This window comes from Phoenix dactylifera, chromosome 4 (assembly GCF_051530095.1).
Source record: "Phoenix dactylifera cultivar Ajwa chromosome 4, Ajwa_hap1_PhDact_Kaust_v1.1, whole genome shotgun sequence".
Taxonomy (NCBI): Eukaryota; Viridiplantae; Streptophyta; class Magnoliopsida; order Arecales; family Arecaceae; genus Phoenix; species Phoenix dactylifera.
Window position 1 is genome coordinate 53955634 of NC_143193.1, and position 17178 is coordinate 53972811.

The window sequence follows — 17178 nt, forward strand, 5'->3', positions numbered from 1 at the left end:
GTGTTTTTCGCCAATTCTAATGCAGAGTGTGACTGAGAGTTGCTGAAAAGCAAGCAAATCATTCTGTTATGGCAATTTTAATAGAGTATTATAGCAATTTTAAAAGATAAAATGATGTTAGCTGCCTTTACATAGGCGAAGAATCCTGATACATTGTCGCTAACTGGCACCAATAGCATATTAGAGGACAAATTTGTAACGAACGAGATAGAAGACTATCACCTAACAATGACATAGATGGAAGCCTAATCTGACTTAAAAATTGGGCGACTTATCTACTTCCACAGATATACTGGAAATACTAGGCTTTATGTTATTCAATTAAAATCTGAATGGAATTCCCATCGACTCTGTTATAATGCAACAGATGCTTTAGTGTGTGTGTGTGTGTGTGTGTTTTTTTTTTTTTGGAACAGATGCTTTAGTTGCAAATATATCTGAATAAAAACACCATTTCAACCAGCAATTAAATAAAATTCTTCCCTTAGTCGATCATCTCTAAGATAGAGGATCAGTATCTTTGAAAGTCTGACAGACAAAAGAAATGAACAAGGAAACATCAGTACCTATATGACTTCCTGCTGTGCCATTTGCTTCCAAATCATGCTCCCCATTCTACATCAGCTTCACCGACATTTTCAGACCACCTATTATCATCCATCATCATCTTTCAATGGATATTCTATCACATCCAAGCTTACCCGAATACCCGTACTTGGAATTACAGGTAGTACCTGCTTCCTAACACAATCAAAAACCAAGAACAGCGTTGGAGATTAATTCTGACAACACTTGTTGGACACTACAATTTGTACAAAAGCACATCCTCGCTCCAGTGCCTGCATTTGTCTGACCTGATTCAGGCTGCTATGAGAATAGCCAAGCTGAAACTCATAATTAATAAAATTAAATCAGAAGAACATTCTATAATGATGGCTATCTAACCCCTACTGGCCCAAAAACATCCGTTTATGTATTCACCTCAGGTACAAGCTTGCCAATCTTTCCCTAGATATCTTCAACTTCAAATTTTCTCAAAAGGCATATTTCACTTCCAAATATGAAGACCCTCATAACAAGATTAGTATGTTAACGGGAAAAATGATTACCACCCAGTTTGCCAGCATAATCGGGAAGCATTAAATGTCCAGGTTCCCAAAGAACAAACACGTACTCACAATAAAACTTGCATTGTAAGTTTCAACAATCAGATAAAAACCTGTGCCTTCACACTATGGAAGTAAAACGATCAAAAAGAAACAACTGCTTTATCCAGTAGAATTTAAAGTAATTTCAAAATTCATGTTGTCAAGCAACAGGTCACCCTCAAGATCCCACTGTTTGCCAGACAACAGAATCACCAAAAGAGTAGAGGCCTCACCTTGTCACAAGAAATATACACTGATAATAAAATGCATCAGTAAGAGGTGCTTAGGAGAGCGTGCTTGAAACAACTATTTGGTTGACCATTTGAGCTGAGGAATCCAGGAAATGGGTGAATGTCCAGTTCTGCTGCTGAGCGAGTCCAGAAAGATGGATACAAATGTGATCGCCAGAAAAGTTATAAGTCATGAACACTAGCTTGAGATAATATAAATTAGATAAATTCTCAATTGAGATTGTAGTTTGTTACAGGGGGAGACCAAAGATGACAGAAGAGAATTGGGATCTGCCAAGAACTTAAAAAAGGTATACAAAAGAATGGACTGGGCTAGTTACAAACTTTAACCTGCTTGAGGTTGACATTTTGATTAGTTAGTTGTTTCATAACGGAAGCACTAGCATTCTGATCTAGACTCTTGAATATGCACAAGAGGTATAGTTGGCCCTCTTCAAAAGTTTAGTTTCAACTCTGAAAGGTCATCCATTGGAATTTCTAGGCCCACTAAATCATGGTCTTGGAATGCATCTTCATCGACATTCAACCAAGAACCAATATCCTGGCCTTGCCCACCCAGGCCTTCGGCTACATCTAATTCATCAATAGAGTCTATTCCATGTAACGGTAAGTTCGTGAATATATTATCATCCATGTCCTTCGATGAATTCTGAGCCGCATTACCTACACTCCGCAATTCAACTTCTTGATCAACTCTGGTGCCTGCACTGTTCATGGTTTCACCTGAAGGCAGCATAAAGCTGGTTGTCTCTGTAACTCTGCCAAGACCATTTCCTGAAGTTGATAACTGTGCTATCTTCTGTTTTGGCTTTGTCTTTGTTTTACGCTCACCCCTGCCACTGCTTAATGACGGACGGCCAGCTTTAGCAGTAGAGTTCCTTGTCAATGCATCTTTATTCTGATCCCTCTCCCTATCGGTCCTTTTCCATTTTGGACCAACTGGAAGAGTGTGGCTGAGAGTTGATGTGGCTCTTGAAGCAGCACTTGTAACAACATCATCAAGTAGCACCTCTCTCTTCTTCCCTCTGTTCGAAATCGGATCAATTTTAACAACAGTTTGCTCAGACATATGAGCAGGGCCTTGATATGAATCCAATGGACCTCTGTCAATCTTATGACTAGACCCATGCCTCTCAGTCATACTTGATGTTACACCTGAAGCCAAAGTACCAGAAGCTGCAAATTCACACCAGAAATACCTCGTTATAGTTTAGACTCGTTAGAAAGAGGACTTTACTCACATTCGATAGCTATAGCATGAAAATAGGCAATAAAAAGCATTTAGCAAATCAATAAAGCAGTTTTAAAAGAATAGGTGCATACAAACATACAATATACAATAGATATGAACATTATATGTGCAAGTGTGTATTATTTAGACCATCTAAATAGCATACCTGATACTCGAGATCCAAGCTGACTACTATGTGATTCCCCACATATATTAGTAGTAATTCCAGATGTAATACCATCAGCATATTTTGCATCACTGCTGTAAGGTGGTGCAGCGAAGATTACATCACAGAAAGCAGGTTCCCTAAAGCAGCTTCGACCTGTTTCCTCAAATTTCTGACATCTGACAAGAGTACGCTTAGCAAAGGCCAAGGCAAGTTGTTTCGAGACCTTGCTGACTCCACTCTTATGACTTGAACCAGGACTTCCACGACCACCCTATAAAAACAGCAGGTCTTAGAGGCATTTCCCAATTAACCGCATGCAACATTTCACATTTCACATAATCAAAGATACTTATCCAATATAGTGGTGAAAACCCAGGAAGAGTATACAGCTCCTCAAGGAGACAAAGTTAATAATATGGATCTTAACATAGAACACAACATGCAAATGATAATGATATGATAATTTACATATGGGTTTTTTTATATTAATTTATAAACATTAGAATGATGAACTAATTCTGGCACTGAAAGAGCATATAGAAATTCACAGGTTGCAAGCACAAAACAAATTTGCATAAGATCAAAAAAAGAAAAAAAGAAATCTGTTGATGTACACTGCTGAAACATTTACCAGAATATGCCATCACAAAAACAGAAATATTAGGGCAAAGACTGATTTACTTATTTAAGCATAAAAATAAAAATAATGCAGATAGAAGCAAATGAAATAATGCAGAGACCACATCAACCAAGGTTAACAAAGATTGGCCACACGCAAATGAAATAATGCAGATAGAAACAATCAAACAAAAATAAGTTCCCTTTGTCCTGGATTATCAAATGAAAATCATTTAGAATTTCAATGGCTCCCAAGGCATGCCAGAAATCAAGCGAGCTTTAGATTAAGGAGGTGAAAGTAAAATGAAAGAACCCAGCATAGAACAGAAAAAAAATAAAAATATATATATATATATGATACGATCTCCAAACCTCAATACCCCCAATGTAATTATAAAGCAAAGTGCCAAAGACTTCAGCATATTCTGAGAAATCCCTTTTTACTTATCACCTTCTAACACATCAATTTCGTGGATCATGCATTTCTGCTAGTTTCTAGTAAATGGCAACATATACAAACATATATAAATGGATACTGACCAACATACATACATAATGGCAACAATAATGAAGAAAAACATATAGAACACCAAATCACAATAGCCGGTGCCAGATATAACCGTCCAAGAACAAGACGAAAACAGGGCAATTCTAATAAGTCGCTACCCCCACCATAAGACCAGATATAGAAATTCCAAAGCTACAGACATATGTTTGCAATGAAACATTTGCGAGCTTGCATGATCAACTGAAGGGGAAAAGGGGGATAAAGGTTCTGTACTAGGAAGAAAAGAAATTGATTGCAGCCCACAATGACTAAGGATAATTATTGGGTAATAGCAGGCACAGACATAGGCTTCGGCTCGTAGGCTTCTCTGATGCCTAGTGTCCATAAACAAGTATGGCTTCTATTGGCAGACTCAAAACAGAGGCATCAAGAGTTGAGGCAGAAATTCCAGCTCGGACAAAAGCAGTGCTCTCCACTGCACAACAATTGCAACAGGAATTATCTCCACTGTAGAGGAAGAAAAACAGCTTGAAAGAGAGATGGCTATGGGTAAAGGACAGCAATTAACTGACAATTTGGCTTAAGAAAAATGCACATATGCCAATTATTCTGCATCCAGAGAAGATAAATGACGAGTATGAGTAACAATACGATGGACAAATTCAATTAGTTGAATGCAGCCGGATCCAACAAGTAGCTTAATGCATGAGTTTGTTGCATAATGCATCCCTTAGTGGAAAGTTTTTCAACTTCGTACATGAAAATTTAATACATGAAGCATTACAGTATATATTTCATCTGACATTGAGCTTAAACATAATGTTATCACCTTCTAGGAGAGGAAAAAATTAAGAACAATTACCATTAGCCTTTTATATGCCATCTCAACAAGTTTGTTCATTGCAAGCTGCTCAAGACTCCTGCAAGTTAAGTGATAGAAGATGCTTGGTCACACAGGATGAGCTACAAGTTGAAACTTATAAAGACATCTACATGTTGTAACTTGCAAGGGCACTCCAAAAAATGTACGTAAACATACCTGGCCTCAATTTCTTTCACATCTTGAATAGCTTGTTCTAATTTATGCAACTGCTTTTTCTTTTTCCTCACCTATTGAATCAGTAAAATGTTAATGCATTATATTATCAATGAAGACCCAAAAAAAGATGCTTTCATGTTTTGCACCAATAAGAAAGGTAAAACAATTGCAACCAAGAAACAGATTACGGTGGGAGAGATGTTGAAAAGCTGTATCAAGCTTTTATTTGCAACCTCTGACCATATAATATGCACTTCTTTCCTATAATAACAACAAACTGCAAGTTGTGTATTACACTTCAAAACAAAGAGTACATGGGAATACAGACTGCTCCTTCTATCCTAGCATATCATCTGCAAAAAATCAAAAGGTAACTGCTAGTGTTTGGGGCACTGATCACCAAATGAACCCGAACTAGGAGGTTCGGCCCATACCAACACTGGCCCGGGATGGTTCAGCCGCTCGGGTTGGTTCATATACAAAAGCCCTCCCACCCGACCTATTCGATCGTTCGAGAGCCTTCAAAGCTCTCTCATTCACTCACTCCCCAGACACTGCCTTCGATGGTACTGATGCCACCGAACGCTGCTCACTTCCCCCTCTTCGACGTCGGTTGTCATCGATAAATCTCCCCCTCTCCCCACGCACTCTCTCTCTCAAAACTAGGGTTAGGGCTATAATCTCCGCCTCCTTCCCTCTCCTCCCTCTCTCCCTCTCCATCAAAGCCCTCATCTGGTGAGTCTCTCTTCCCCCCTCCTCTCTCTTCCTCCCTCTCCTTCTCCCTCTCCCCCTTCCTCTCCCTATTTTGGTACCCTTCGTATCGTATGGGTAGCCAACCGGTACGGGTCACAGTACCGGTTCGGCGAACCTTCCTTTGTGGAAAGGGAACATCCTGCTGAGTCCATGAACGTTAAAAGAATATGTAATAGGATGGCATTGCACAAGCTTAAATAAAAAGTTGTTTTAAAAGGACTGAATTATCTATCTATATTAGTAAAGCAAATTAACTTAAAATAAAACAGAAAAGATTGACTTATAAAAAATGGAATATATTGTGAAAATCCAACCTGCTGGTAAAGCCCTATCTTAAGCTCCGAAATAGTTTTATCGATCTCACAGTCCTCGCCCTCAGCCAGATCAGGCTGTAAAAAGGAAATTCCGTAAAAGAAAGTAAATTTTCATGAGAGAATTCATTATCAAACATAAAAAGAAAAGGTTAACATGTTTGATTTTTTGCAGAAGGTAATCAACAGTTAAAATATAAAGCATACAAAATAAAATCATAGATAAAAGGTTCAAATCAGAGAAAATGGGCCTATAGATCTTTAATCTTTACATTTCTCCTCTGGGGCATTTCCCTAGATGGTTTAGAAAATATAGGCTGAGCCGCTGAGGCAATTGTAATTGACAACACTTATGTTGCTTAAAGCAAGTGTAACATGTATCATACTTTCAGCCAATGCTATACATAAGCATGACTTGATTGAAATAATTGTGCTGAAGATATATCATCAAGCACAATTAAATTATAGAAGTATCACTAGCAAGGCAAAAAACAGCGTCCAACAATGAGTGATACAGCACAGAATGAACACATGAGACCACTTACATGAGAAACAAAATAAAAGTTAAACTTAAAACAAAAATCGTGGCAACTGGTGAGCTGGTGGTGGTACTTCAGAAAATCCATTGGTAAACTAGGGATGCTGCATGAGAAACAAAGTAAAATCATTGACCTTGACCTCAGTTTCATCTCTAGTTTACAAGATAACTCACCAGCAATATTATCAACTAAGCTCCAGTATTAGATTACAAAGGGGTAGCACAAAGCTGGAAAGACACCAAGAGATAGATTGTAGAATTCTTTTCTCCCTTCCCCATTTCGTATAAATGACCATCTTAACATGCATCAGAAGAGCGATATAACGGACTATGCACTAATAAAAACATGAGGACAACTTCAATAAGAAGAATCAGCTAATCTGGTCATATATATATATAAGACATATATATGACCATATTAGGTAGATGATGTGATTGAGTGATATAAATAAGAAAAGGAATCGAGCAACGACAATTGCATGGACAAAGGTGACCGTGCAATCAAAAATAAGGGGATTTGATAAATATGAGTAATTCATGCTTGTCCAACAAAGAGACAATTAATCAAATGAAAGATTTGAAAATAAAAAAGTGAGCATACCACTGACTCTGGATATAGGCCTATACTGTGCAGCTCCATCAAGATCCTATCATCCAAGGACATATGCTCAAACTGACACTCATATGGGGAAGTACCAGAAAAGGTTGTACCCATGGCTTGCAGCTGATTCGAATTAGTTTGCCCGAACTCTGAAAGAGACCCATTATCTGAATGTACCACGACATTGCTTTCTGCCAGTTCCTCATCACCAGATGTGAAATTCTGAATATTTGAACTCTTGATGCTGCTAGACGTCACAAATCCATTGCAAGGAATGGTATCTCCAGAGTGGTTTTTCTGATTCTTGAAATCAAGGTCCATTTCAAACTCAGATTTCATAAAATCTGTCTCATGTTCATTTTCAACATTGCTATTAGTACCATAAGGAAAAAAATCGCTTGAAAACTGCAAAACCATATCTCCTTGTTCATTATCGCAGTTAAACTTCTCAGTTCCTTCTTCTGCAATGAAGGCTGACAGAAGCCTCTGTGATAGTGGAACCATTTTCTCGAGCCACTTCTCTGTTTCTACTTTTCCACATGCTGTGTTGGCATGCTGTGGCTCATCAACTGAACACAGAGTCCCAACAGATTTGTTCTGTCCATCAACATTTGCTAGACTTTGTTCAATAGAAAAAGAAGAGTGAGGTGATAGCACTGTTTGGCATGCAAGCTCGCCCTGAAAACAAAACATATTTTTATATATATATATACCAAATATTCATAAAGAAGGCGACTGAAATGAAAAAAAATGTCACTGTTCCAAAGTTCTCTGAGATAAACTGGTATTGCAATACCAACTGGGGGGCCATGGAAATGAAAAGACTACTAAGAAAGGGAAAGAAATTCAGATAACAATGGAGGAAGCCCCAACGTGTCTGAAGGCCAAGAAGGAAAATAAAAAGAACAGAGAGCTAATGAGATATATGAGGCTCTGTGTCTTTTTTCCCCCCAAACAAATAAAAAAAAAAAAAGCAGATGTTGAAAGAAGGGACTTGGAAAGAGTTGATACCATTATGTTACGATCAATATCATGCATATATGACAAGCTTTCATCAAGCTCCTCCACAAATTTTATCTGATAAAAAGGCCGATTCAACCAAAAATATGAGAACGGTATTAAAAATATAAATTCAACTAAAATATAAATGGTAGCAGCATAGAAACTAGCCTGATTCTTCACATAGGTTATATCTTCCAAAGTAACCAAAGCAAAAATTAGTTCCATTTTCTTCCAGAAAGAACCAGAACAAGCATTATCTGCAAAAGAAAGAACGCTGAAATTAAAAAAAAAATCAAAAAGAAAGGGCTTTGCTCTTTAAAACCAAAAAAGCTACTAGGGTGGGTTGCACACAGCTAGTATTGCGAGCAGCATTTGCAGCTGATAACAGCTCTTCACGATCATCATCTGATTCACCTACAAATTACAAATATATACAATGCCTGCATATTTAGATATAGGTAAAAGGAGAACACCAAAAATATATTGCAAAATCTTAGAATATTATTTATATTAAAAAACATATTAAATAAACAACCTGTCAAATCTGAAGAACCGCTATTTATAATTTGTGCAGGACGAGTAGAAGCCTTGCGATCAGATACTTTTTTGGAAGGAGGGCGGCCTACCCTACTGCACCAAAGAAACAATAACTAAATTAAGCATGAACAAAATTAGTTACAAGCATGTAATTAAAATACCAGATTTTCAGTGTCTTCAAAAATTAAATGGCAGCACCTTTCATTCTTATCAGAACCAGACCTCCCGCTTTTGAGTGGCTTTATTGTGTCGATATTTTCTGATTTTTCTTTCATTAAGGTTAAGCATGCTTTTGACTGCATTGAACCTCTTCCACTCCTGCCTTGCCTCCGAACTCCATCTCCAATTGCTTCTTTTAAAAAAACCTTATTCTTCTTTGTAGGCAAAACAAAAGTTGCTTTATGGACTGTGTTCAAGGGCCCATCCTCTAACTCACCACTATCAGTCCCTTTTTCCCTAAACTTGTTTTCAATAGCACCTGATTCCTCACTTTCTGATAATCCAGCTGGAGATGGCACATTATCGGGTTTCAACTTTGATTGCAGAGTGTTATTATGTATGCCCCTGGGAAATAAAAGCCCACTGGACTCCACAGTTAATAATCTTGCCCCAGCATCAGGAGCTGCAAATCCTTCCGTCAAAATCTGAGCTTCATCAAAATTTGAGACTGGAGGAACTACATTTGCCCTTCTTGTCCGGGAGATTTTTTGTGGCCGTTGACCTCCCCATTGAGTTACGGGGGGTGATGATGATCCTGTAGGCATGGGACGTTTACGATTGGTTGCCCCAGGTAAAGGCTGGACTTTGTTTAGGGAAGGGGCTTGCTCCCATCCATCACCAGATGTGCGAGGAAAATTTGAAGAAGCATTTATGACAACAGCTGAACCTGTCCTTGGAGCCCTAGATGCTTTTCCTTTTGTCAGAGGACTTTGACTTCCTGGTTGAGCATCCTCACGGGCATTTAACCTGGATACCGGATGACTTAAATTCATTTCAATAAATGGAAGTATGACAAATGAAGGAAAAGTAATGGAGAAAATTTTCTTAAGAAACTCCCTGTGAGACCATAAAAGCCTAATCATAAGCAACAGGCATTGCTCTGCCCAATAAGTTTATAATTATATAAACAAGCATGAATGACATGCAAGCACATGACTGACATGCAAGCACATGACAGACAGCATAGCATATCATATTAAATAGTTGCAGTTAGGTTCGAAGACAACGGAGATCAACTGGCTAAAATCATGCATGCAAATGAAACCAAGAGAATCGATTGCACAAACATTGGAGGGGGGAGAATTAGGAAAGAAAAAAAATATACTAGTATAAATGATTGGTCAAATCAATTAGTTCATTCAAGGGATTTTGTATCATATAATAGAATAGATGCTAGCTCCCAATGCAGTATTGATGAAGATATCAAGTTTGGAAGACCTCACAAAAGTATACATACTTATTGCTTCCTTTAGCTATAATTCGCTCCTTATCTAGTCCAGCAGAGCGCTCTCTTCTCTCGTTTGAAAGAGAGCCATTATCCAAGTCATTCTTGGGTATGACACGGGAACTAGCACCACTTAATTGGGAATTGCCATCAATCTTGTTGCTTCCTACAATTCCACTGGATGACCCAGGCCTGCAAGATGGGAAGTTCAAGAAGAAATAGCAGAAATTTCTCTCAATCTTATAACCACATAAACCTAACCAAATAATTAACATAATAGTGGTTGAGCAGCAAATATGTCAGCATTTATGGCAAGACCAAAATGCAAAAAAGTCAAATTAATTTCTTCGTTTTTTATTACATTAGGTTAAAGAAACCATGAAAGCATAAGCTTGGAAGCAGCAACAGCAAAACATGAGTAGAACTTCCCTTTTTCAAGTAAAATGAGAAGTAACAATCATAATGCGAGAATTGGGAAAAGAATAGCACCAGAAAACAAACAAAAGGGTGGAGGTTGTACTTCATTGGCAAAGAGAAAGGAAGCAGCTTTATTCCCCGAACCAATACAAATAGAAAAAGCAGGATACAAGAAGAAAGACCTTTGGTGTCCAAACAGATAACAGTAGTAGATCCAGACCTTAAAAACTAACTAGCTAGCACAAAGCACACCCCAGAGGAAATGTCAATAGCAAACAGTCTCCATTTTAAGCTTGGCATACATAAAAATTATCTCAAAGCTTTCTGTCTCAACAGCCAGATGAGGGATAAATGTTCGTTCTTCCTCCTCCTTTTCATAACTAACAGCCGTTGCTACACAGTGTTGGTCACACAAGCAAGAAACTGAATGTTTGAAGTACTAAGAATCAAAGATATGATTTAATATTACTAGATTATTTTCATCCTCCAAAATCTAAAAATCTTTGGACAAGTCCATAGGTGCTATTAAAGCTATCAGAAAACCAAGGATAAGGAGTATCATACATGTACAGAAATCTAGAACATAATGTGACATAAAAACCTTTGTAAATGATTATTATATGTAAATAAGCACAGACATATGCAACAAGTCTTATAACATCAGTATGGGGTAAGTTCGTCCGCATCAGTTCACTTCTAGTTCCTAGGCATGCTCATTCAAAACCCCTGGACAACAGGTTATTTGCAGTTTGACACTACAGCCTATAATGAGCATTTCCAAGTTATCTTAATAATTTCTCCCTCCCTTTATCCTCTAATAATAATACTCCCCATGCCCCCCCATTAATAGCCCAACATTATAATATATAAGATTGCCATAAATTTTCATTTTTTTTAATGATCTTATAAATCTTCGAGCAAGTCCTAGTGATAGCTCATGGTGGTATAGTGAATTATCATCCAACACTCCACAAAACTCCCATTCACCCACCCACCCACTTCACTCCTATATGAGACATTTCCATTTATCTTCCTATCCCTCCATTAACAAATTTGGAGGCTAGCATGTCCACCATTTTCCAAACTCTTCATCCATACTTACAAAAAGTAAGGACTTAGGGTGCATTCCAGTTAGCTATTTTTTCTACTTTTTATCATAAGACTTCCATTATTCTGATAATCTATTCACCCTTCCATAGTTATATAGGTCAATAATCTATCATAGACAAGTAACGAATATGAAGGAATTACTTTGTCTATAACAAAACTCACAGCATCCAAGAGATATAGAAAGGTAAAGCATGAAGAGGCTTGTCATTGTCATCCCTCAAGACACTTTATAAGTAGTTCATGCCTAACATTAATAAACCGTACATATCTTACACGAACAGTAAAAGATCTAGTAGATGTAACTTTATTGCTTACCTAATAACTTTACTAAGTCAATATTGTATCATAGACAAATAATGTATATTAAGAAACTACTTTTTCTATATCAAACGCTTGGCATCCAAGATGATAGAAAGGCAAAGCCTGAAGAGGCTTGTCATTGTCAAACCACTAATAATCCAACCAGACACTTTATAAGTTGTTCGCACCTGATGATTGATACCTCATACATATCATAAAACAATAGTCAAAAGATCCACTAGATGCAACTTTCTGGCATATTACCTAATACCTCACATGGTGATATAACATATATTATTGGATAAAATAAAAGCAATGTACAGATTCCGCCTCTTCATACTAATTTATTCAATTAATCATATGAATGAGTACTAACCTAGATGGCCTTCTCAGCATGACCAAATCATTTCAACCACTCTCTCTCTCTCTCTCTCTCTCTCTCTCTCTCTTAGATTCATCTTATACTTTGTAGTATAATTTTGTTCATCTAACAAAATCTCACTGAAATGATTTAATACCACAAGAACACCATTTATTGAAAAAATATCTCCACATTCTGATCAGTGCATAATAAGCACGAATATTGTTTCTTCCTTACCAAAGCAACCCTTATTTCAGTTGCCTTAACCAAGGATTTAGGTTGGTACTGTCAGTACCAACAAGAAACCAGCACCTAGGACACTTGCTGGACACCGGTCACTTAGTGGGCTTATCCTGGCTCAAAACAAGGTTGGGGACGGTCGGCACAAAGGCCAGTTCAGCCAATACCAGGAGGGACCGCACCGTGCCATTAAATTTCAAAGAAACAAGGAGGGAGAAAGAGCATGGTGGGGGCCATGCTCTCTTTCTCTTTGGCTTAGTCATGAGAATAGTATGGGTAGTGAGAAAGAGAAAGGGAGAAGAGAGAGAAAGAATGGGGAGGGAAGGAGAGGGGGGAGAGAGGAAGGTGGAGGATAAAGTTAAGAAAATAAACAAACAAAATAAATATTCACTGAAATACTTATTTAGGATAAAAAAAGAAAAAAGAAATTAATCAAACAAAAAAGTAAAAATAATAGTGTTGCAATTTGGTACTTGGACACCAAACAATCCCAAGAGTCGGGATGGTAGCATCCTGATATCACCTCAACCCGAGATAAAACATATCGGCATCTCAAAACTTTGCCTTAATGGTTATAGCTTGCCCTAAAGTATCATCGCAAAGACCTCTCTTAACAATATCTAGATACAGATTTCCATCTTTTCATATCCTCATCATACCTTATGAGAAGCCTCTTGCAATCACTTTTAGTACATCCTACATACACAATAGATTAAACAAAAAAACACCTCAATATCTACTAGAGTCATGGAAATTGATAATACTGTAAAACCTAGAACGGATGCACCAACCTTCTCATATCAAGAAACTTTAGAAATTCAACAACTACTAACCTTCTTGTACATGTCGTATAACTTACCTAGTTTCCCTTGACTCCCTATTTTCATTAAAATGCAATATGTAGAATTTCATCTCTTAGCTAAAGATCAAGAGAGCTAACACTTAATCAATTATCTTTTAAATACATGAATCCCTTAGAGGATTTTTATTGTTAATTCACCCCATCATCTACATATTTAACCCAATTTATAAACTATTTCTCTCACTTCAAGTTTTACTAATTATACTTTCCAGTTTCCACCAAACTCTTGATAAAAGCACATTTTAAAGCAACAAATTATCAAGATGTTCCCGACACCAAAGGAATAGTCAAGATCCTTTAGCAATTTTGTCAGCATGTAAAAAGCAGACTAACTGCAAACATCAGTTTTTGACAACCAATAAAGCAAGTGGGCAACTAGAAAACCAGGAACTACCTTCTATGGTAACTAGCAATTTACACCAGCATATGAATTTAAGATTGGAAAACAAGAAATATAATATCCGGTAGAAAAATACCGGAATCCAAGGTTATCACATGATCGTGGACGGGGTTCATTGTTGGGCCTCTGTTGAATTGCTTGTTTGGAGTCTCGATCACCCTCTGCAACTCTGTTAACCATTGTGCCAACAGAGCGTTTTCGTTTCGATCTTTTCACCCAACCTTCGCTGCCAGGAGGGAGCCCACGAATCTTGTCTTCAGAGGGCATTGGTCCACCATTGCAGGCCCTGAGCATATTCTTATCCTTGTCTGTTGCTGTACCTTGCCTCACAGGAACAGCATTGCGCCCTTCCGACTATAGCAGAAAGAGGAAAAACTATTTATAGTGTATCCAGACCATATATGAACAATATTCGATATTCTTTGCATCAAACAATTGCCCAATGATCAGAAACAAGTAAGCTATATGCTTCTTCTTATAAGAGATCAGACAAGCAAGCATACTATTAAAACGCCCTATGATTTTTGAAAAGACCTATATAACTTGCAGGGGAAAAACATTCATCTTTAAGCCACATAAATGAATGGTGTGGAAGAACATGACAGAAAATGATAAGGAAAGTGCTCACGGCAAAGCTAGCTCTATCCATACAATTAAAAAGCCATCGACAGAAGTTCAAAAGCCTCAAGCAAATAACACCTTGATAGGAAATACAAACCCGTACTTCTGCCATTGATGAGCGAACACGCTTATTTGGGACAACATTTTTTGTCCTGTCCTCCAATCTCTGACTTGCAACTTCTGCAGGGTTTTGATGAGCCTGACCTCCCAACTTTAACAAATTTGCAGTACCTGACTTCTCACTTGATGGTTCACTTCTTTGTCGTTTCCTTGAGAGAATGTTGCGATACTTTTCCAATTTCAGAACCGATTCTTGCAACAACCTTGCCCTATCCCTGGTCAAAGAGATGCTATATCGTCAGCAAACAGCCACTATCAGCTATATATTGGTGTTCTATTGAGTCTAGACGTAACTAACACTCTGGTTTGAAGGACTTTCAGCACTTGCTCTGGGTACCCTAGAACTAGCACATTTTAAATCCTTCAGCCAGATAAGTTGACAGGATTCTGTTTGTGTCATGATGTATGGCAAACAGTCTACAATTATAGTGCACCATAAATTATTGGGAAGAATGGGAAAGGCACCTCATGGATGCACCTCATGTATACAGTATACATAACAGGCCAGTCTGAGAATAAAGGAGGAAGGAATACAAGTAGAATACCTGGCCCTGTTTGATGACTCTAGCACGCTTGCTTTGAAACGTTTTAGCTCCTCTGATGCAATAGGAGGGAGTGGCTTAGACTGTACAGAACCAAATGAATGCTCCTCAACAGAAATACCAAGAACCCTTCTTAACTCTCCTGAGCGAGTATATTTCTGCTCGCTCATGGAAATAGGCTCCAGTGTTAGATACTGGGACACTGGTGGAACTTCCATTGATGGAGCTGTGTTTCTGGATATGCCTGGCCCTGAAACCATGATGCGATTCTCTAGGCTCTCACGAAAGCTTCCAGGCCTATCCAAGTTCGAGCCAGAATACGTTCCCCGCTGCCCACTTGGATATGTGGCGGCAAAGGTCGATCCATCCAGACTGCTTGAAGCCAACTCTGCTCTTGTGCTCCCCGCCATTTCTCTCTTAACCACACATTACAGCTTAAATCCACATTTTGCCCCCACTCATGCACATCACCATTTCCTTCGCATTTATTGGCATCAAATACGGCACAATTCGATATAAATACCCCACAAATAAGAGGGCAGCACTGAACATGGGCATGACAAGACAGAAATATAGAATAGGATTACGAACTCCTACAACCCCAGAAACTAAAGTCGATACTTAATCTGCATCACACAGATTCAAGATTGTTTTTCCCCCCTTGTTCACAGCAACTACACCTCCAATAACGTACTAAAACAAAGCAGAAAACAGAGCAGAACTTAAGAAGTGAGGAGATAAAAATGAAAACAGACCTAAGAGACTTCAATCCTTCAATTGAAGGGTTGAAGAGACCACGAAGTAAGCCTAGCAACAACAAGAGCAAATGCAGTAGGGATTTACAATGGTCAAGCTATTGTAACGACCAGAAAGCTCAATAATTCCACCAAAGGCAGACTCCCACGAGATGAAAAACGAAAACTGCAGGTAGAAACAGCAAGAGACCTGAAAAAGAAACAAAAAACAAAAAAAAACTCAACCTGAACTCCAAAGCTACAGAACGTAACAAGAAAATTCCCAAACAATCGAATCAAAACCCTAACGAGAACAAGAAATCCAGAGATTCGAGCAAGAAATCTGAAGCAGAGCCCGAAGTCGTCGCCCGAATTACATCAATTCGGCAACTCCAGCTCCGCAACGTAGGCCGGACAGCCAAAGAAACCACCCAGCGACAGCGACGAAGCGAAATCAAAAGCTTCAGCAACCAAAATCAAGCGAGAGAAGCGAGATAAGTAAAAGAGGGGCGAGAAAACCCTAATCGCGGGTCGAATCCGCGATTCGGCGGCGGCGCCAAACCCTAGTTCCCTCAGAATTCTAGGGCTCCTCGGACGACTGGATCGCCTGCCGCATTCCTCGATCGGAGGGGATCGGATCGGAATTCGAGGACCGAAGGGGCGGAATTGATGACGGAGAGAAGGACCTTGGACCTCCGAGCCGTCGTCGGGCGGAAACTTCCGATATAAGGGGGTCGGTGTATTTGTGTTTCTTTTATTTAAGTAGTCGGCAAATATCTTTAAAAACCCCGGGGCGGAGGAGAGGGGGTTATATACTTACATTTGGGAGTTAAAAAGAATATTTATATGTCGATTGGGATCGGGATTGGGGGTCGGAGCTCCTTATCCTTTTGGCAGGGTTTTGAGCAGGCAAAGCAGCGTGGTCTGAACCAAAAGTGTCCCTTTGATTCTTGAATCATGAGAGTCCATTTTGGTGGGCTCAATCATTGACATCATCTCATGGATAGAATGTACAAAAGAGGTATAAGCCTATACTTTAAGTAACCAAAGTTGAGTCTTTGACCAGTATAGTCAAGTCAATGGTTAGGAGATTCAGGTAGGTGACTCAAGGTTGGCCAGAAAGTCAAGATACAGAGGAATTAGGTGACCAAGATCCGGTGCTTGATTATATTTCTAGGGTTGATTGTTATGGAGAGATGGTTGTATTTAGTTGTTATGAGAAGTCTTTCTTACCATTTACATTGAATTTAAATCATTATACATGGTTTGATCTTTCCCCCAATCTTGCCACATTTTCATCTCGAGCATCCTTATCCATGTT

The 17178-nt window shown here is 38.6% G+C and overlaps 1 protein-coding gene across 10 annotated transcripts; it reads right to left on the reverse strand.

Moving 5' to 3' along the window:
* Window positions 1–1582: 1582 nt before the first annotated feature.
* On the reverse strand, window positions 1583–16773 carry LOC103705824 (uncharacterized). 10 transcript variants are annotated; one of them, XM_088720657.2, is made up of 16 exons: window positions 15967–16661; window positions 15127–15816; window positions 14565–14796; window positions 13917–14194; window positions 10163–10342; window positions 8905–9672; window positions 8705–8799; window positions 8521–8583; window positions 8338–8426; window positions 8179–8244; window positions 7168–7845; window positions 6032–6106; window positions 4965–5035; window positions 4788–4845; window positions 2797–3070; window positions 1583–2575 (listed from the first exon to the last, which is right to left on the reverse strand). In XM_088720657.2, the coding sequence occupies exons 2-16, from the start codon at window positions 15531–15533 to the stop codon at window positions 1833–1835; spliced, it is 4077 nt and encodes a 1358-aa protein (XP_088576783.2). In that variant the 5' UTR covers window positions 15534–15816; window positions 15967–16661; the 3' UTR covers window positions 1583–1832. The 10 variants fall into 10 exon arrangements, with proteins under 10 accessions (XP_088576783.2, XP_008787930.3, XP_088576784.2 ...); XM_008789708.6 differs by having other exon boundaries at window positions 14559–14796; window positions 15967–16638; XM_088720658.2 differs by having other exon boundaries at window positions 8705–8796; window positions 15967–16609.
* Between the last annotated feature and the right edge of the window lie 405 nt (window positions 16774–17178).

What these genes read in the sequence shown, in the direction of transcription:
- LOC103705824 (XM_008789708.6), bottom strand. Translation starts at nt 15,533, where the DNA reads ATGGCGGGGAGCACAAGAGCAGAGTTGGCTTCAAGCAGTCTGGATGGA. An exon ending in ATAGCTAAAGGAAGCAATAA is followed by an intron (nt 9,673 to 10,162) that starts GTATGTATACTT and finishes TCCGGTATCCAG; the next exon opens with GTTAAATGCCCGTGAGGATG. An exon ending in TGGCATATAAAAGGCTAATG is followed by an intron (nt 3,071 to 4,787) that starts GTAATTGTTCTT and finishes CTGTTTTTATAG; the next exon opens with GGTGGTCGTGGAAGTCCTGG.